The 22147-nt window shown below is 44.6% G+C and overlaps 1 protein-coding gene across 1 annotated transcript in view; it reads right to left on the bottom strand.

The window, feature by feature from the left end:
• The window catches only part of KIAA0930 (KIAA0930 ortholog), a 615380-nt gene that overhangs the window by 216965 nt on the left and 376268 nt on the right, over nucleotides 1–22147 (bottom strand). The window contains exon 4 of the mRNA XM_086952743.1: nucleotides 10673–10750. Within this exon, the coding sequence (XP_086808869.1) occupies nucleotides 10673–10750 (78 nt within the window). The remainder of the gene's footprint in view (nucleotides 1–10672; nucleotides 10751–22147) is intronic.

Genomic DNA, 22147 nt, shown 5'->3' on the forward strand with positions numbered 1-22147 from the left:
TATTTGTTTTTTCAATTCAATCTTTATTTCGTTGCATTGCAACATAAAAGATACAATAAAATATACAATACATTATAAGACATACAACTGTAAAAGCTTCATCATGGGGGCACCCTAGTGTTACATTAATTCTACAATTCAATAATCTAGCACATTAGCAAATATTTCATCAATAGAGCACATAATATATAACTCGGTTTGGCACAGTATCAATAAATATTAAAATAATTTAAAAAGAGTAGAAAAGTTAAAAAAACATTAAATTGAGTTTACACCAAAAATTAAAAATGCTATACATTGGCATTATTCATGGTTCCGGGGAGTCTAGTTTAAAGTGGAAGAGATAGTTTCCTTCTAACAAAGTAGGTGGACAATAGGAATTTACTAATGCCGAACACAATTACTTGGCTGGTGTCCATAGTTAGGATTCTACCCGCTTCCCTATGGGAGGATGTACCAAGATTGCGGCACAGGGGGACTATCCATTTTTTCCTAGCTTTGTCATAACTAGGGCAAAAAAACAATATGTGGAAGATGTCCTCCCTTTGGTTATCGGTGCACAAAGTACAATGCTCTTTATCAGACTTCCCCCATCTTTTCTCTGTTACTTTTAACCTCAATATTCCATACCTGAATTTTAGATATAGTGTTTTTGCCAATGGGGGTTGGATTTCATCTAGAAATTGTTCGAATAGAACCTCATTTTTTGCCAGTAGGAATTTATCAGTAAGGGGGCCATGGGTTCTCGAATACACAGAATTATAGTGCACATATGACCAGAAGCTTAGTTTAACAATTTTCTTGGAGTTTGGATTTAGCGTTTCCGGCTCGTTCCAAAAATGTGCTAATCCGAGCTTGGTAAGCCAGTTTTTCACGTGCTTAAACCAAAAGATCTTATTGTCTCTATCCAGCTCTAAAACTTCGTTCAGGCCATTTCTGTAGTCAGATAATTCTACAGTTGTCCATAATCTGATCCACATCAGCAATGGTCTCAATATAGCATGCTGATCTGTGTGTTTGATGTCAAGGTCTAGATATAGGGGTATCAGGGGGGTGTTAGTTGGAATTTTTAATAGTCCCCTGACAAATTTGTTTTCCAATACTTCAAAGGATTTTTTACATATTGGACCCCAGATTTCTGCCCCATACAGGGAGGCGGATTGTACCTTATATCTAAAAAGCTCTATCGCAGGAGTAACTGCTTTGTTTACACTTTTATTATATCTCTGTGTGATTGGGAAGCAATTTTGTCTGAATACCAATTTAGATTTTTCCAGTTGTGGGCCCCAGCCCATTGCGGAGTCCATCAGTACCCCCAGGTAGGTAAAACTGTGCTCGTAGTCCAGTCTTTGCCCATTCAACATAAGATTCTTTTTAAAGGTTTTGTGCGGGTTCAAAGCCATATATTTTGTTTTTTTTATGTTAATTTCTAATCCTTTATTAATACAGTACTGTTGGAACCTGTCTAATAGGGTCTGTAGGCCATGAGGCGTTTGCGATATTAGGATTGTATCGTCCGCGAAGAGGAGGGACGCGACGCGTTCCCCTCCCAGTCGAGGAGAATCATTATCGCAATCTTGCATATAGGTTGCAATGTCATTTACATAGAGGGAGAATAGGGTAGGCGCCAGGACGCAGCCCTGCCGCACTCCCCTTTTTATTGGAATTGGGTGTGTGAGCTCCCCATTTGGGCCCCATCTAACCTTAGCGTAATTCTCCCGATGCAATCCTATTACTAGTTTTAAAAGGTCGCCAGGCAGCCCTTGCCTGTTCAGGGTTTCCCAAAGTAGATCTCGTGGGATGAGATCAAATGCTGCTCGTAAGTCAACAAAGGTCACATACAAGTGACCTTTGCGCATGATGACATACTTCCAATACAAGCAGCATAGCCTGAATACTTGGTCTATAGTACTAGTTTTGCTTCGGAATCCCGCCTGGTATTTAGATAAAATTGACTCCTCTTCCAACCATGAATTTATTCTATTAAGAATATGCCTAGCATATATTTTTTGCGTGATATCTAAAAGACTAATGGGGCGGTAATTTGCTGGATCACCACGATCCCCTTTTTTAAAAATGGTGATGATTTCTGCGCCATTCCAAGTATCTGGAATGTGCTCACTGGCTGTAATCATATTAAATAAATGATTTAGATAGGGTGCCCAGACTTCGATACTATAAAGGTACAGGTCACCAGGGATTCTATCGAGCCCTGGCGCCTTCCCTTTCTTGATTGTAATGATTGCTGCCTCTGTTTCTTGTAAGGTGAACACTACCTGCTGAGTGTTAGCTGGTATTTTAGGGGGCGGTACATCGTTGGCTGCCTCGGTCGAGGTTTTGGCTGCATATAATGACGAAAAGTGCTTAACCCAAGTGTCTTCATCTAAGTAGACCTCCCTGGAACCTTTCTCTCGTTTATTTTCTTTAGCTGCCAATTCCCAAAATTGTTTCTGATCCTTTGTTTTAGCGGCTATTAACATATTGAGCCACACTTCCTCATCCCATGTGGATTTAGCTTTCATTATTAGTTTGTTATAGGCCTTTCTTTGCTCTCTAACTATAGATGGGCTTTCCCCTTTAACAGCATTAATCAGTGCAGTTTTGGCAAGGCGGCAATCCTTGTTGTACCAAGGTTTGCCTAAGGGTTTTGCACCGGTCCTACCTGCACCTCTTTTTGGTTTCTTAGTAAGCATTTCTAATAATTTGCTGAAAAGGGATTTGTGCAGATCAATAAATTCTTTAGGGGAGCAGCTACAGGGGCAATATTGGTCCAGGGTATCTGCAAAAGCACTATATATATTAGTCAGTAGGTCCTCTTTTTCTAACACAAATGCCCATTTAACCGCCCTGCGATTGTTGCTAAGGACAATATTATCGGTAGTGGTTAGGGTTGCTATACTCTGATCTCCCTCCCTGTTATCAGGCTCCATAACCAAGCTTAATAGAAAGCTCATTTCTAAGGGGTAGTGATCACTTTCGTATCTTTCTTTGACTTTTAGATCCACTGTAAAAGGCCAGAGGTCAAAGGAGACAATAACATAATCTATTTTACTCCCATAATTACCTCTCTTAAATGTAGGGGCTTTTGGGCTATCTGAAGGCATACGTCCATTACATGCTCTCAGACCGTGTGAGGTCAGGAAGCGTGTAATCTGTAAGGCCAATGCTGTACCGGCAACCATACAACTCTCGCTCAGGGCAGGTATTGCATTGGCAATGTCCTCCTCCTTAAACAGTGCGGCTATCCCTGTGATAGGTTCAAAGTTGCAGTTCAAGTCTCCACATAAAATAACACCAGACTCTAATTTTAGTAAATCTACAAGCGATTCCAACTTCCCTATGCATATGGATTCCTTGTGGGAAGATTGGGGACTGTTGTAAACATTAAATAAATGAAGTGTCCTATTATCCGCTGTTCTTATTTCCAGACAAAGAATGTCTGGAGAGTCGGTGTTGATCATATTGATAGTTAGCTTTATGGAAACATTAACCCACACTAGGAGGCCTCCAGAAGCACGACCTCTCGGGGAAGGGACAGCCTCTATTTGGTAGGTTTTATAGCCAACCCTGTGTAGTTGTGTTGTAGCCCACGTTTCCTGGAACACACAGATGTCGAAAGTATTTATGTATGCGTTCCAGTCGGGATCGTTCAGTTTTGCACGCACCCCCGCAATGTTCCATGAGACCAGTGAGAACAGGGGAATTCCCCTATTCGTGTCATGGAGCACTGCAGGAGCAACTGGTATAGAACTCCTATTCACTTTATCTGGGGCTATAACAACAACAGAACATGTGTCCTCCATAATACTACTATCACCTTCTATTCGGTGGACATGACCCAGGGTACACAGTGCATTTACAACCCCTCCAGCGTCTCTTCTTTCTAAGCTCAAAGCAGACAGAAATGGGCCCTCATTTGTCTCTAGAGACACTATAGGTAATGCAACAGTCGATCTTTTTTTGTTTATATCATCACAAATACCAGTAATGTTTTGCCCAGACTTCAAACAACCTAATCCTTTTTCCACAGTACACCCCCTAGTACATGGGACATTTCCAATACCGCTATTATCTTCCCTGCTCTTTAAACATCAATCGCACTCTTCCAACCCACTGAATGCCTCAAACCTATTGGTCAGTTCCAAGAGAGTAAATGGGATAAGATTGGGCATATTACCATTTCCTCCTATGTTGTGATTAGTTGGTACAGTGTTCCACCCATGGAACACGGGGGGTGGGACAAACTGTTGGAAGTGAACAGGGTTCCTAGATGTTTCTGCATTCAAATATTGCATGTTAAATGGAATGAGTCTAGATGTGTGTTGAGTAGGGAATACAGTTGCTCTAGGGTAGAAGTAGGTTAATGGGCGTGGCACTACACAGTTGCTTTCATTGCCATATGGCCAATTCAATATATATTGGACCGCCTTCCTGTCCCTAAAATTTACCACTACAATGTCGCCCCCAATATCCTTTGTTCTGCTACCCAGCCAGGACAAACGGCGGACATGAACAATTTCGCCATTTACATGGTTAGCTTTCGGTCTGTACAATGATAACCAATGCATGATCTTGTTTTTTAACTGAAAGTAACCTTCCCGCTTGCCACTTGTCAGCTCGGGAACCCCAGTAAGCACCACTACATATGGTAGCGCTTCCGGTGGGAGTTCCGTAGGTGGTATCCTTCCCTGACCCCCTCTTGCATGACCAGCCTCTTTCTCTTCAACACTAGGTAACCAGTTTGAAAAACTGGTTGGATCCCTAGGTTGAGTATTGGCCAGGGTATCCGTAATACTTGGTATTGCGGTAGGTTTACTCTTAGCAGATTGTTGAATTTTTAGGTCAGTTTTTTTAGGAGGTTGACTGACAGGGTGAGTACCTTTAGTTGGGTGGTTAGGGGCAGCTGCATTAACTACTACCACGTTGTTATCTTTTGTTAAGTTAGTAGCTTTCACAGCTTCTCTTACGGTAGAGGGGGTACAGGGGGTGCAAACTGTATGTGTGGCTTTTTGGGGCTGTATTGCATTCTGTGGTCTTAGTGGCCTTTCCAATTGCCCAAGAGCTGTCAGATCCAGCTCAATCCTCCCCAACCTTGTTTCCACTCCCTTTAATCTGTCCGATAGAGCTAGCATATAGGTCCGTACAATCATTTCAATATTGTCCAGTAGATCCTTCGGAAAGATTGTCTGGGGACCTTCTTCCATCGGGGTGGGAGTAGTATCAGGCAATATGGTTAATGGTGGGGGAGATGTTATGGATTTTGACGGGGTTAAGGCAGTAGCCGTTGTTTGCTTGCCAACTGGCTTCCCCACTGTCATAGTAGATGCAATGCTGGTCTTCTTGCCAAACTCGAAATGGCTTAGCTTGGACTTGCTTGTGTCCATTTTTGTTCGTCTCCTTTTAGGGGGTGGGGGCCCATGTATTTTATTAGCCAGTGACCTCTGTTGTTTCCCTCTTACAACTTTCCCCGGCCTAATAGTAGGGGAAATCAGAGTTGCTGCTGGGTTGGGTGTACTGGGGAGATCTTGGCTCTCAGATTGTGAGACAATCCCAGTTTGCGTGGGTGAAATAGCAGGTGCCAAACATTCCTTGAGCAATAAGGGCACACTAGCAGTTGGGGATGGGTTGTCTGTCAAAGTGTTATAAGTGTCATTATCCAGGGTTACAGAATAGATGGGCTCGGACAGAGTCCTATTTTTAATACGTTCAATTGAACGACGTCTGTCTGCCCGCTTTTCTGCAAGAGATAATTCTTTGCTACCCTCTGGAGCAGCCTTGGAAAAATAGTCATCCAGTGTTCTGTTTAGTGCACTCCCGGATTTATCCAGCCCAGTATTGGCAGCGCTTACAGTGGCAGAAGCCATATAGCAAGATAATATAACTCGTGGATATGTTTTAACTTACTCGGGATTTTGTCCAGGACCTCGGGCCCAGCCCAGCCTCCTCCGGCCTAAGAGGGCCCGCCATTTGCCCGGGCTTCGCCCGGCTGCTCCCGCGCGCGACTCGCGTGACGAGAGGCACTCCTCTCTTTTCTGGCGCCTCCGGGCGCAAAGCTGGCGTCAGGGACGCGACTTGGCCGCCGGGGCACCTGGGAGGTGTAGTTTGTGGCCCCCGGTGGCTGCAGGCGGTGTTGCGGCGTTTACAAGCTGCCGTTCCCGTCACGGCGTGTCCCTTGGTCTGGTGCAAGAGCCGTTGCCCTCACGGCAGGGTAAGTAACAATACAAGCGTCCCAAGAGCGCTCGGCGCTCCTCTCTTTTCTGGCGCCTCCGGGCGCAAAGCTGGCGTCAGGGACGCGACTTGGCCGCCGGGGCACCTGGGAGGTGTAGTTTGTGGCCCCCGGTGGCTGCAGGCGGTGTTGCGGCGTTTACAAGCTGCCGTTCCCGTCACGGCGTGTCCCTTGGTCTGGTGCAAGAGCCGTTGCCCTCACGGCAGGGTAAGTAACAATACAAGCGTCCCCCCCCTATATTTGTTAAATATGGTGTACGTACAGTAAAACATGCTATGGTTTTAATTTTTAACCTGCAATCTGTAGACGTCTGTTTTTATACTGCAATGTTTTTAAATCAGTGCATCAACTCCAGGAAAAGTATGTGTTTTCAACTGACCTCCGACTGTTAATTATTTTGTGAATCAATGTGTGTTTTAATAAATTTTGCTGTCCATTAATACTACTTGTATAACTTTTAATGAAATGTCGACGTTTTTTATGTTGTGCTTTTATGGTCATTTACATGTACCGAATAAAGCTTCATGAATTGACTACTGTAGCCATTCAGAGATTGTAGAGCACAACCCCATCTGCTCTCACTCTTTCAAACATACATCTGAGGTGGGGAGCAATTTACTAGCTATGCTTTTGTAGAGCTCCACTGGCAGCCTATTAAGGCCTGGAGCCTTTCCCCAAATGGACCTTCTTGATCGCTTCCCAAATTACGACAAGTCTTTATATTTTCTGGGTCATTATCTCTACTCAGCCACTACCTTCCTGGTTGCAACCGGATGATGGGCCTGCTTCATATTCTCAAAAGGGCCACATCTGCCCCACTAGTATAGTCTAGGGGTCCGCTCCACCTCGCCTTCTTAGCATCGGCAGTCCCCCTTTCATCATTTCATAGGCTTACATGTTTAAATAGGTTTTCCTGAGGGGGGTGGGGGTCTCTCACCTTAGGCACGATCCCTGTATTTTCTGCCCCCTATACTTTTCACGTGGGGCCTCCAACCACTCCTCTCCATTCCTGCGGCAACAATTCCTGCAGTAGTTTTCTGAGACATTCCGGAAGGAGATTAGGCAGTCTCTATCGCCACTGTCTGCTGGTCTCCTAGGCCACCTCCTCCAGATAGTGCAACATGTTGCTGCAGCCACTAGGGCTGCCAAGGTGTGCAGGAGTGCCAGGCAGTTCAGGCCACTTGCTAATCTAATCGAATGTGCAAAGGCCCAGGCCTGACCATGACAATGTGTGGCCAGAATCTGTTCTGTGGTCTGGAGGAGCACAACCAACATGACCTCATACAGCATACAACTTAGACATCTCTTCCAAAGATGGGCATGGTTATAGCATCCACAGAACGAACTGTAGAGTGGGTAGCAACTGAATCAATTCAGAATGATACAGGGTGGCCGATCACCTCACCATGTAAATATGCACCACTCTGGTCTACCTCTAGGACTGCACCAAGCTGCAATCCTCCAACCCCCTCAAACACCGTCATTATGAAGTCGTCTCTGATGTAAACTGAAAAAAAATCAGAATTTGGAAACAATGGATTCTGTTGGTACCCTGGTTTATAAGGCCTTTTCTTTCCCGTGTTTTGCTGCATCACGAGAGCTACAGAAATATTTGTATGGAACTGCCCTTGATTTTCACATTCTGGACAGAAGTCTGTTGAGCTGCGACAATCTGTGTCTGCATCTCATATGCATTTTGCTGCATCTGGGGAACAAAATCATTTTGGAGTGGATCTGGATTCTGCCTACACTTAGGCTTCAAGAGCCCTATTTTGCCACAGAAACGACAAGCAGTGGTCTTCTTCAGCAAATTAATGTTTGCATTTACATCCAAATTATTCACAACCGTCCTACGATGACCCTGCATCTGCACCACCTCATTCCCATTCTCACAACTGTAAGGTGGTACATTTAAACAGTGGTTAGAAAGCAAGTTGGGTAATCAGGAGACAGGATATGGTAGAGGGACTGGGGGTTTTGCCTGTAATAGTTAATGAAACAACAGACAAAAATAAAGCTATTGAGGGTGACCGAGAGAAGCAGAACCAAGAACGGGCTAGATGCGTTGACTCTACAATGCTGTACCACTCCACAGGTACACACACAACCCAATGCAGGCCAAGGTTGATTTAAGCATACAGCAACAGGACTTTATTAGAGTGGGCCAGAAGGCACCACTACAGTGACAAAGATAAGGAGGCCTGTTCACTCTACTGATTACTATTATTTGAAAACAAGGTATGCTGCCACCACAGCACACATGCTGCTTAACTCCCAGTGAAGGAAGTAGCCATCCACCACCCAAGTGTAACATTTTGTGTGCCCCTCCCAGTCTTCAGCAAAGCTACAATCCATACGACAGGTCTTGGTCATGGCATAGACGCATGATCTGTGCTCGCCCATGACCAACAAACCAATCCTCCAGCTCGAGACGTGCTCTTCCTAGTTGGTGCCAGCGTGTATGATTACAAGGAGCAAGGAAAACACCATTGTGAGTGTGGGCTCTCCACCATGAGTGCGGAGGCCCTTTGTGAATTAGGCCCTATGTGTATGAAGAGGTGCTTGGAGTGGAAATGAAGGGGTTAATCTACTGAAAACGTTAGTGATATCTGGACCGTTATGCACTGAGGACTTCCGCAGGACTCCTGCGGGACCAAACATTTAAAAATACTCAAATCCCATTGAGTGAGGACGCCTTTTTTTTGTCAGCCGTTGGGGTACCACAGTACATCACAATTTAACTGGTCGGCCAAACAGCTTAAAAAAATGATGGGGTGTCCGTTACAAGACTCAATCCCCGTGTCGTGAAAAAGTTTTTCAAAAAAAGAAAGCCATAATGGGGCTTGGAAGTCCCTAAAAGAAGTACAGTACATAAGGACATTAATGGTTTGGGTGGTAACCAAAAAGAAGACGGTAGAATTGATGACGCCAAAATGGTTACTGAAGAACAAATACAAATGTGCATTAAATTGAACATGCCTACATATTTATACCCTAACAGGCCTAAAGATGACAGCATTCTTATCCAACAGTTGAAGACACAAATATAATTTCAACTTGATCAGACAAAACAGTGATCAAAAATGTCAGCAGCGATAATACAGCCGTACTGTTTGGGAATAATTGCGGTACTATTGGAAATAGTGGGACTTGTGCTGCTCAAGCAAGAAACTCTGTATCCTGGGTATATAGGGGGACCAAACGGGCATCAGATACCAATAATTATTTTGTAGTGTAGATATGATTGTAGCGTGACGTGTTATTGTGTAAATGTGGGGACTCAAACTATCTGTATCTGTCAGATCCTTGAGATCAAACAGCCTTCGCCTTTTGGTGGCACCCAGATTTCGTCTCGCCAGGAGTGGGGGCAGAACGTTTGGAGTGGCCGCGGCCAAGTATTGGAACAGCCTTCCTCTGGACCTCAGGTTCATTGAGTCAGAGCAAGTATTCCGACGGAAACTCAAGACCTGGCTGTTTTCTAATCCTTAAATGTATTTATCCTCTGAGGCTCTCTGTAGTTCCGGGTTATGATGGACATGCACCTGGTAGTTCCACCTCATGAATGACATGTATTTCACAGCGCCGGGACACCCCCTTTTGGGGGTAGCTGCGCGCTTTATAAGCTTCTTAAATAATAATAATAATAATAATTGTGCCTGCAAAGCCCAAGCTGGAGCAATGGAGTAAAGATACATGGTGCATGGGGTTGAGCTCTTTGTTTACAGAGGGAGAGGATCCCCGCACATAGTTGAGAAACTATGGGGACCATGGAGGAATCGTAAGGGGCTTCTGTGAGCTCAGTGACATATGTATATGTCCTTGATGCCCAACAAAAACCAGGAACAAATTATTGCTATGGTGGTTGCATGTATGGGATGTTTACTACTCAAATAAGTAATATCTATGATGCCCGGAGCAGCTCCAGGGAGATACCCACCTGTGTACTGGGTTTTGTTCCACGCCATGTACTTTGTAAGGTCTTTATTTCAAACAAATGTGGTTTTAAATAATAGCAAAGATCAAGGCTACACAGTGGTTGGGGGACACGTTCTATTTCAAGGTTTCGGTGCAATTGGGAAAGAACCTGAACACATCCTCGATATAGTATTCATTCTGTTCTTCTACCTGCCCCTTAACAGTGTGCTAGTTGGCTAGCGCTGGCTGTTTAATCTTTCTTTGTGATATTCAGGGCTCACAGTATTGTAGTTGTTCGGAGTACAAAGCCCCTCACAAACGGTATGTGGGCCATCATCAATGTGAAAGTTGCCCTTGCCAAGAAGCGAAGGTACCCCCTTAGTCCCTGGAGTCAGAGCCATAGATGATTCAGTAACTGTTGCTAGCTGGATGGAAATTTACCTTACAAGCACATGTATTCACTCCTGTAAGCCTGCTTTAATTTTTATGCTGCTACATGCCGAAATATAGGAAGCCCAACCAGACGCTCACCTGTGATTTCTTTTTGTGAATGTGAATATCGCCTGCTTCGGATCGTGTGCACACAGCGCAGGTCACCGTATAATCCAGCTGTGAAACAGACCAACATTTATTACATTACAGTATACATTCTCTGTAGTGACCCTGTGCAAAATATACAATAATAACTGGTAGAAATCACAATTCCCTTCCCACAGTGGGCTTTATTCAGCTAGGAGACCTGCCAAGAACCCCTTTGTTCAGGAGGACACTAAAGACCTGGCTGTTCGATCAGTAGCGGCCCCCACCTCACCCTCCAGTGCCTTGAGAACCTCGCGGGTATGTAGTGCGCTTAACAAATGACTGATTGATTGATTTGTTATGCTGATTCTAATCATTTAACTTTATTTCTCTAAATAGTGAAAACATTAAAAGCTGAAAGTAAAAAAATAAAAGAAGCTAACGAATTCATCTAACTCATGGTGATAATGAAATTACATCGATACTGAATGAACCTTAAACGTGTCGTATAGAGGGGTCAAAGGAGGAGCAGGAAAAACAAGCACATAGATGCAGACATCAGAGATGCAAGAGCTTCCATGCAACGAGCACCTAAGCTCATAACCAGACATACCCTTGGCATCCCTTTTCAGGGGTAGCAGCTTCCACCTGGCATGCCCTCCCTCCAACCGAATAAACAAGACCTATCGTTCTGGGAAAATCTTAAAATGTTCTTCCGAAGGAGATCCAATGAGGCTGAACATGTTACATCATCACCAAAGCTAAGCCCTCTACAGGTGTCCCAACTCTACCTCCTCCTGCATCTTCCTCCCTTGACTTCTACATTGTACCTCTCTCTCCTGTGTCTCCCCTCCCCATCCTCCTCTTCCTACTTCCTTGCCCTCTCCTCTAACCTTGTTGGTATTTGTAAGGGACCAGGCCCTAGCACGTGTGTGTCCCTTGCTGTGCAGCAGCACTAAGTGATTAGGTAACAGTGGGGCAAAGCCGAATTTAACATTTCCCTCTTACAACACCTGACATGAATTTGTTTATTCCCAGCCATATTGATTCCAGGACTCTTAGCCTACTGGCTCTCTCACATTTGTTCAGTGCAGAGGCCACAGGCCTGCACAAACATCTTATGAAGTGGAAACTCTTGCCATGGCACTCTGGTCCTCATCTTCCTGAGCAGATACTCCAGGTGTCCAATGCATTTTGCTACTCTAACCGTAGGCCATTCCTGGCTTCATACAACTATTAACAGAGCCAGGATGTCCAGGGCCCATAACAGGCAGAGAATAGTAAAGGGTGCATGGAATTTCTCAATTAACCTCGAAACGGACTACTAGGGGAAACAGCCTTTTGGGTGAAAAGAAGCAAGTAGTCTGCAAATTTCAATAGATCTAATCAGAATCACAGTGGAAGGTTGTGGAGGGATCCATGCCTAAATCCATCAATGCTATGAAGCACAGGAACTAATCCACTTAGGAAAATGTCTGATTATTTGCCTGGCAAACCTTGTCTTAACAATATTTTCTTTGGGCTGGCCATCCCTCTCGAAACAAGCATTAGCAAAGCCAGTTAGTCTCATTTTTTATAATGTGAGTGCTGAACTGTTGGCTTTACAAATTTCTGTCTGTATGGTATTCAAAAGCAAAAAAAACATTTTCAAAATACAGGAGGAAAAGCAAACTTATTATTATTAAATCAATTCTTGGTTTACCGCATGGCTGCCCGTAGGCATCCCAGTGCTGGTTGCAACCAAAAAACATATTCCTATTTCACTGCAGTTTACTGAAAGAGAGGTGGTGGGATGTGTATCTAAGCTGTAGGAAGAGTGAGTTCCACAAAATGGAAACGTTGTATGAAAACATACGTCCCCCCCCCGTTCTTACCCTCCGAATCTTCGGGACCTTGGCTAGGAACAGATTGGCAGATTTCAGGGTAGAATGAATTTTTGGGCCTGTGTCCCAGAGGGTCTTGTGTGCAATGCAGAGTGATTTAAACATTATGCGTTCTGAGATGGGAAGCCAGTGCAGTGTCCTCGGTGCTGGTTTAGCCGATTGTTTTCTAGGGATTTTATACAATAGTCTGGCTGCGCAGTTCTGTACCACTTGCAGTTTTCTTATTACGGAGTTAGGGGTGCCCAGGTAAAGTGTGTTGCAGTAGTCCAGCCGGGAGAGTATAGTATCCTGAAACTGTACATTAAATTCAGTGTTTTCAATCTTAATAAATGGCATGGTATATCTTTCAAATTCTTTTCACTATTGAAAATCAGAACAGAACTTAGAAAGTATAATGAGAAAGTATAAGAATGGAAATGGAAATGCATGCCAAACACTTGGCAAAGTCTAATTTTCGTTCTACTGGTTTCAGACATTTCATACTCTGTACTAACCCAGAAAGGAGCTATATTTCCATATTGGAGAATTGTCATGCTATGTACACCTTCTGCCACAGATAGCAGCTCAGTACAGCAAACGGCCCTTCCCTCAGCACCATAAAAGCCTCTGTGTGCCAAAGCTTGTGCTTTCATGCAAAATGTGTGATAAAAGTGATAAAAGGCCTTGCCCCTGCAAAAATATCCTTATTGCTGTACTTTTACAGAAAAGCTGGCAGGGTCATCCGGCAACACAGCATGGACAGGCGTATATGAGGGGGTGGGTGGAGCAGCAAAGGAGGGCGAGAAATAGAACACACATGCACTTTCATGGAGTGTTGAAAGAATAGAAAAGAAGTTCCCGAAATATTAGCACTGGAAAGGTACAAGCCGGCCAATCAAAAAGATTTTAAAGAGGCGATACTTTACGAGAAGGACAAACAAAAGAAGAGAACGGCACGCCGTTTAATAAAAAACAAGCAAATAAGAGTGATAACAAGGCAAACCAATGGTACGCCGCGGGAGCGCTGTAACTTCACAATAGGTCTTTTGTAATCAGACAGTGTATGAGACTAAAACAAAGGCTTGTAGGCGTATATACTGTTCTATCACCAAGTGGTGCAGAAACATTGTGAATATTATCGTTTCAAGTCTGAATGTCTCATACCTTGAAACAGAAAGCGTCGAGGTGCATGCTGCACCGGTCAGTTCTACTTTGCTTCAGGATGTGATGTGATGTGATGGGGCATAGGATCCAGGCCACTGTACACTGAGGTCTTGGAGGGGAGGGGAGGACAGGAATGAGCGCTCCCTACAGTCCAGTGGATCTGAGGCCGGTTAACTCTACTTGATGATACTTCACATTTTACTTGTCATTCTGTCCTGGACCAAGCTGAGGTCTCTAATTGGGAGATTTGATCTGTTCATTAAGACTCCCTACCTTCCAACAACTTTAAAGATATACAGCAATAGTACTGAGTAATAATAACAGACAGCAGAAATTAGGGACAACATTTACTGCTCTATTAAAAATATTCATAATATATTTGATCCATTGGTCATGCCTGAGGATGTTGCAGGAACATGTAAGTAAAAATTCAATAGCGCATATGAAGATGGTTCTGTTTGATGGTCTCCCAGAGGTGGACGACACCTGCAAACCATGGCTGACTGAACAGCCCCAAACCTTTCATGCTCAATGGCTAAAAGTATTAATGTCAGTTTTTATTTCACACTTTTCCGATACAAATCCTTGAACAGGTTATCCCCCCACCCCTGCCATCCTGCAATGTTCAATACAGATATTCTGAAGGATTGTAGCGATTGCTATGAACAAGTCGCTATCTTTATGAATCGTGCATGGTATTGCTTAGCAATATCTAGACTTCAATCAATCACAAATATCTTTACTGAAACTAAAACAGTATAACGCAAGTACAATGGCATATTCTGTAGGTACCCTACAGAACATTTGGTAGGAATCTTTCACCTGAAAGAGTATTTTTTAACATGTATGCCAGACCAACTAGCTACATACTCGCCAAGATATGTGTATAGCCTGCACATCATCGATTTAAATCTTATTATGGCACATTAAGTCTACCCTCCTTCCAAAGTAGTCTACTTTTGTTAAAATTGTGCAAAAGCACTACCTGCCATTTAAAGTACCAAAACTGGAACACTAAATGGTGTAAAAAAACATATATAGAAAATGACAGTAGTGGAAATAGTTGTTCCACTTGCAAAGCTGTCAAATTTTTTATCCACATCAAAAATCTTTTTGATTAAGGGTTTCTGGGAAGTATTTGTAAAAGCTTAGGATCTGAGTTGGAATCGGAGTTGCAGGGGCGTAACCTATAGTTAGCTCAGCCAACTATAACGGCTTAAATTCACTGGTTTTGTACGGGTGAAATCTGAGCCATAACTAGAACGTCCCTGTAACCTTTGTTTTTTCTGTGAATTACGAACTTTAAAAACATTTTATATCCTCACTATAACGTATCTGTAACCATTGTTTTTTCCAGTGAATTTCTAAGGTTTTTTTAATTTAATTTCCTGACTGTAACCTGTAACCTTTGAGAGTGGGTGGGTGAGTGGCTGTATAGGTAAGTGAGTGGGTGTGTGACTGGCTGCATAGATCAGTGAGTGGGTGTGCGAGTGGCTGTATAGGTCAGTGAGTAGCTGTATGGGTCGGTGAGTGGGTGTGGGAGTAGCTGTATAAGTTGGTGAGTGGGTGTGTGAGTGGCTTTATGGGTACGTGAGTGGATGTGTGATTGGCTGTATGAGTCTGTGAATGAGTGCGGGAATGGCTCTGTGAGTGAATGCATGAGTGGGGGGGTTGAACGCATCCTGGGGAGCACTGTCACCTGAGCCGACCGGCAGTCTGTTTGTGTGGTTCCCCGTCGCTGCAGACCAGCGCGGCAGCCTGAGCGGGAACTACACATCCCAGCAGTCTCTGGGGCATCGCCTTCTACCTTCATCGGACTTCCGCGCCAGGAGGCGCTTAAAGCCCAGCTGTCCCCCCGGTAGAGCGGGGGTTGAACGCATCCTGGGGAGCACTGTCACCTGAGCCGACCGGCAGTCTGTTTGTGTGGTTCCCCGTCGCCGCAGACCAGCGCGGCAGCCTGAGCGGGAACTACACATCCCAGCAGTCTCTGGGGCATCGCCTTCTACCTTCATCGGACTTCCGCGCCAGGAGGCGCTTAAAGCCCAGCTGTCCCCCCGGTAGAGCGGGGGTTGAACGCATCCTGGGGAGCACTGTCACCTGAGCCGACCGGCAGTCTGTTTGTGTGGTTCCCCGTCGCCGCAGACCAGCGCGGCAGCCTGAGCGGGAACTACACATCCCAGCAGTCTCTGGGGCATCGCCTTCTACCTTCATCGGACTTCCGCGCCAGGAGGCGCTTAAAGCCCAGCTGTCCCCCCCCCGCCTCGCGGGAGCGCGCGGGGCCGCGCCGGGCTAAGCCCGGGCAAAGGGCGGGCCCTCTTAGGCCCTCAGAGACCGGAAGAGGTCGGGTCGGGCCACGGATCCTGGCTCCATGGACTATGAAGTACAAGTAAGACTCTGTTTCCCTCATTGTTACATACTGCAGTATTGAAGAGTAACTGTTGCTCGAGACTGTGATATTATAGTTGTTCTGCTACCCGCTAATATGCCCACCATTACTATGGACCCATCTACATCGGGCCTACGTACCTTGGACAACTTCGTGTTTAAAAAAGTTACACAAATTAACAATGAACGTAGGGCTTCATTGGGTAGTAAAAGTCTTTCACCCTGTATGGATATTACATCTAACGAGCCCACAGAAGTGCCAGAATGCATCCTAGCACAGGCTGCACACAGCACTGAGGTCCCCAGTGTAGTTGTACAGGCACAGGTGCACTCTGAGAACCCAGTGAATCCAGTGGAACTGCTTGTCACTTCAGAGGAGGACTCAGTAGTAGAAGAACCACCGGAGGTCTCTTCCACACAAAGACCAGTGAGGAAATGCAGAAAGACTCAGGTGAGGCGTGGGGGAAAGTCTGCAAAATCTAAAACTCACGTCAACCAACCCAATAACTCTAGGGACACTAATGTTAACAGTGCAAGCATTCAGGTGGTGGAAGAATCCAATAAAGAGGGCTGTAGTAACGAAGGAAGTGTGTCCTTGTCTGACACCAAGTTAGAAGAATTAATGAATACAATAGTAGGTAAACTGGAGGCTAAAATTGTACATTTAATTACTCCAATAATGTCCAAACTGGACATAATAGCCTCTGAGGTGGAAAGACTGGGTAGTTTGGTGACGGGATATATGACCCCTGCACCAGTCCCAGCCCCAGCCGTGATATCACCTACAACTATTCCCGGCGGGAGTGTGAAGGAGCACTTGCTCAGGGGACAGAGTACACAGCAGAAGAGGCAGTCCAACCAAGAAACCGTGGCTGTTACTGTACCCGCGGTTCCCACGGCTCCTGTGACTCAGCCGACCCATCAGGCCTCTGCCCCGGCCCCCCTGGGCAATTGCCCAGTGGTCCCTCAGAGGGCTAGACTTAGGAATGTTAATCTCCCCCCCGAATGCGTCCCATTTGTGGTTGTGCTGACTAATGTCCCGCGTTATGAGGAAATTGCAGCACAACCCCATGGAGAATCACACGACTCATTAAAAAACAAAACGGTGGCATGGCTAAACAAAAACTGTGGCTTTCCATCTCACTACTACGATCAAATTATATCTACTGTAAGAGTAAATTGGATTGGACCTTCAAGGAAATCAACCACGGGGGACTGTGTAATCGTTAATTTTCAGCACCCACAACACGTTGCTACAGTCTTGTTACGCGCATCCTCACTGGTTTACAACACAAACAGTGTCTGTGTGCGACCCCTGGGATATTTCTATGCGCCTGACCAAAACTCACCTAAAAATCCCCCTAATACTTTCCGTGGGTACAGACCTACATCACAAATTCAGACACCAAATTCGGCAACACCATATATGTATAACAATGACACTAGTGGGCTACCTGGGTGGCAAACGCCAGCAGTAAACGCCAATGGCTGGCGGATACCACCTGCAAATTTTAATGCAGAGAATCTGAACAACAGAGGGTACAATATTCCTACACATAACCGATTTGATATGTTTTCAGGGCTGGATGCCTGCGACTGACTGAGGGCCTTGGAGGGTCAGGAAAACGACCAGTCGCCTGTAGCACAAACGTTAGAGGTGATTCCATCAATTACACCAAAAAATAATCTTATATGTTGGAATGTGGCGGGCTTAGAGAACAAAATGCAGGATGATAGTTGGTTAGCCTATATTAGGGGCTTCCAAATCATTTGTTTACAAGAGACCTGGTCAGTGAAATGTGATATTCAAATGGATGGCTATAAGGCATATTTTGTACCTGCTATACCAGTAACCCGGGGTAGATCAAAGGGGGGTATGGTAATGTTCATATCGGTAGCACTGAAATGCACAACTGTAAGTAGGCCTTCAAATAATCTTGGCATACAAGGTCTAGTTTTATCGGCGGGTAACTGCAAGGTTGGTCTGATCAACTTTTATAACTCCACTAATAATGTTACTAGTTACGCCCATTCCGAATCCTTAAGTGAGTATATAGGCACTTCAATGAGGGATTGTTCACACAACTTGTTGATAATGGGAGATTTCAACACTCATTTATGTAGTGATCCCCTAGACAAAAGCCTCCTGGAACTGTACTGTCCCAGAATTAACGGTCTACATTTAGAACATACCGTGGAAGGGACACTTTTTAATAACCTACTAATCGAACATGGTCTCACGATTGCAATGAGTTTATGTGATCCCTCAAAGCGCTTCTGCACCCCTACCTTTAAAGGGCACGGGAAGGGGACATTTATTGATTACATGTTGCTAACTGCCCCCATGCAAGTGTTTGTGCGTTCATTCTCTATAGATAGCAATCCACTCAGTGATCATAATCCCTTGACTATACATCTAGGGGGCCCCTGGGTGGAAAGAGAAGGACGTAATTTAGGTCGGGGTAGTGTTACAGCTACGGACGGTAGACGCCGTTTAAAATGGTCTATGTGTACCCCGGCCCTCATATATCAGAATATTCAAACTAACTGCAGTGAAATCATTGCCAGATGCACCCAAGTTGATTCAGACCCAGCCCAGGTTCTATTGGACTTCAAAAGCTTAACTGATAACATAGCTATCTCAATGACAGAACCCCTAAAATATAGAGGTAAGGAGGGCCCAAGGTGGTTCAATAAGGAATGCTCCAAAGCAGCCCGTGATCTCAAAGCAGCCTTACTGCTAAAACCTCGCAACAAGGAATTAGTCCAGAGATCACGTAAAGAATATAAAACAGCCATTGTATCAAGAAAGGAGGCACTGAGGAATGAGGCCTGGGCTGAGATCCTGGAACCCCAAACACTGAAAAACAGTGCTAAATTCTGGGCGGTGCTAAAGAAACCCTTCCTGGTGAAAGATCCAGGGGAAGGGTTAGAATGTGTCATCTCAAAAGAGGAATGGGTTGCTCACTTTAAACGACTGTACGGGGGGGGAGATATTAATGTGGTACCGTATGAATGCACTGTTGGGGGTCCTTGTATGAATGTTAGTATAGGAGAGGTCGTGATGGGCATCGAGGGGCTTACAGCGGGCAAATCACCTGGCCCGGATGGGATACCCCCGGATCTTTTCAAATCTGATCCTAATTTTTGGGCACCGATTGTCGCGGCAGTTATTAACGCAGCCTCAAGGGCAGGGTGCCCGACGTCATGGGGTCTATCCACAATTGTGCCCATATTTAAAAAGGGGGACAGGGCTAGTCCCCTTTGTTACAGGCCTATCTCCCTGATCAACTCTGTGGCCAAACTGGTGGGGAGAATAGTTTTGCGGCGACTAATTGAGTGGACACGGGACAAAAACATCATGTCCATCGCCCAATATGGCTTCTGTAATGGCCGCTCGACTACAACACAATGCCTGAATCTCTTCTTATTACTAAGTAAATATACCATCGTTAAAAAAGGCACAGTCTACTTGGCCTTCATGGACCTATCCTCAGCTTTCGACTGTGTTAACAGGGGGAAGCTGTGGGGGTCCATGAAGGATAAGGGAGTGGACAATGATATTATAAACTTTCTGGCTGACCTCCATAATAACACCAGTGCAAATGTAAGGTATTCCCAAGATTTATCTGTAACTGAGGATTTTAGAACCGGGAAGGGGGTTAGGCAAGGTTGCATACTGGCCCCCTTCCTTTTTAATTTTTATATAAATGAGCTGGATGGTGTTTTACGGGAGGTAAATTCAGACAGCCCAAGAGTGGGGACTAGAAGCATTCCAGTCTTGTTATACGCAGACGATGCGGTTCTGTTAGCAAGAACTGAAAATGGCCTTCAATTGTTACTGAATGCTTTCAAAAAATTTATGGAAGACAGGGATTTGTTAGTGAACAACTCCAAATCGTTCATCATGCAGGTAGGGAAACAGCCAAAGAGACAATATACTTTCAAATTAGATGAGACAGTTATACCACTTTCAAGTACATTCTCCTATTTGGGAGTACTCTTTGACTCTAAACTATCTTGGGCCCCCCAACTCGCAAAGAAAAAATGTGATGTTTCAAAGGTTAATGCCTCCATTTTTAACTTTGCATCAAAGCTTGGCAAAAAACCAACGGCTGCTATGATCAAATTGTATGAAGCAAAATCTGTAGCTACCGCAGCATATGGGAGTGAGCTTTGGGGCTATATGGTGGGGGAACAACTTCAGACCACAGAAAATCTGTTTTATAAACGGCTTTTGTGCGTTTCGGCCTCCACCTCAAACTTCATAGTACATGAGGAACTAGGAGTAGGGTACCTGAGTGATATCCTGACCCTACGACCTCTGCTATGCTGGCTGAAAATGTGGTTATCTGAGGAAATCCCCCTAACACACCTAATTGTCAAGGATTTCCTGGCTCTTGAGCACGCTTCACGCACTCCCTGGTTGAAGTACTTAAAATCATGTTTTACCGAGATGGGTCGTCCGGAATTATTTGAACACCCAGAAGGAATTGTGAAGGCGGATATTGACTCAGTTAAGCTGTTGTTCTTCCAGCGTAAGAAGGCTGAGAGGGAGGGTGCTGAGCTACAAAAAGTTAGTGTGAGGAAATTCATCATGGTAAAAACATGTTTGACAACAGAGCCTTATCTACTCGGCACTTTCAGCACCCATGATAAATTCCTGCTTACAAGATTCAGATTTAATCAGTTTCAACATCTGCTTATCAGACCCAAAAGGAGAGCTTCTGTAAACATCCTCTGTCCTGTGGCTGCGACGGTAAGTCTCCACAGGACATGATGCATTTTATGTTCTTATGTAAATACTATGAATTCCCCCGTAAACGCTTTTTAATTGCTCTTTTAAAAGAAATGAATTTTAAACAGATACGACCAGCCTTTTTATACTTACAATTGCTATACAGCAACAGTGTCCTTCAAGTTCTTGAATTTTTAAAACTGGCTCTTAAACTGCGACTTTGCCTGGACCAATGACTGAATCACTGTATGTAATGATCATAGTTCTTTTATCCTTTGAATTTACAATGTAATTTTGATGTATGTACTGTATGTTTTTATTGTACTTTTATGGTTGAAATATTACCGAATAAAGTCTGCTTTGAATTTGAATTTGAATGCATGAGTGTCCGAGTGGGTCTGTGAGTGGTTGAGTGGGTCTGTGAGTGGCTGTGTGACTGTGAGTGGGTGTGTATTCTGATGCATGAAAGTCAGAGTGGGTCGGTCTACGAGTGGGTGGCTCTGTGAGTGGGTGCTCAAGTGTCTGAGTGGCTCTGTGAGTGTGTGCGTGAATCTGTGAGTGGGTGCATGAGTGTCTTAGTGGGTTTGTGAGAGGGTGTGAGAGTGTCTGGCTCTGTGTGTGGGTGTGTATTTGGGTACATCAGTGTCTCAGTGGGTCTGTGATTGTTGTGTGAGTGAGTGAATATATGTGAGTGGGTGTGAGATTGTCTCAGTGAGTCTCTAGGAGGAAGTAGGAATGTCTGAGTGGGTCAGTGAGTGTAGTGGGTATGTAAGTGGCACAAACTTACTTTGTTGTCATGAATATTTTTATCCTTTTAAAGTGGAAACTTTTACCATTCAGCCTGTGCTACTTTCTCTTCCAGCTGAAAATATGAGAGCTAGCCAAAACCATGCCAATGAAAGAATCATGTACCAGATACATAACTATTTGGGTATGCATATCCTTTATGTTATGTTATGTTAGTAGTGTTTAATAAATCGCTCGATCACCAATTGGTTTCTTGGCGCTGGATCTACGATATGCCGGAAAGTTTGATAGTTCAATTGTAAGCCTGAAAAAGCAACCAAGTTTTAAGCAGTTTTCTGAATTTCAGTAGATGACTTGATTTCCAGAGGGATTGAGTTCCATAACTGAGGGACCAGGGTCGCAAACCTGGCTCCTCCTTGTCACTTTAACTTGAAGGTAGGGATAGACAATAGCTGGAGGTGGGCCGAGCGAAGGTTCCGTGGTGGGGAGTATCTTGAGATGAGGCTGTCTATAAATCCAGGACCCTGACCGTGCAGTGACTTGAATACCAGGCAACCAATCTTAAATGCACATCGTTGGGGCATAAATCAT

Source organism: Lissotriton vulgaris, chromosome 1_2 (genome assembly GCF_964263255.1).
Source record: "Lissotriton vulgaris chromosome 1_2, aLisVul1.2, whole genome shotgun sequence".
NCBI classification, from domain to species: Eukaryota; Metazoa; Chordata; class Amphibia; order Caudata; family Salamandridae; genus Lissotriton; species Lissotriton vulgaris.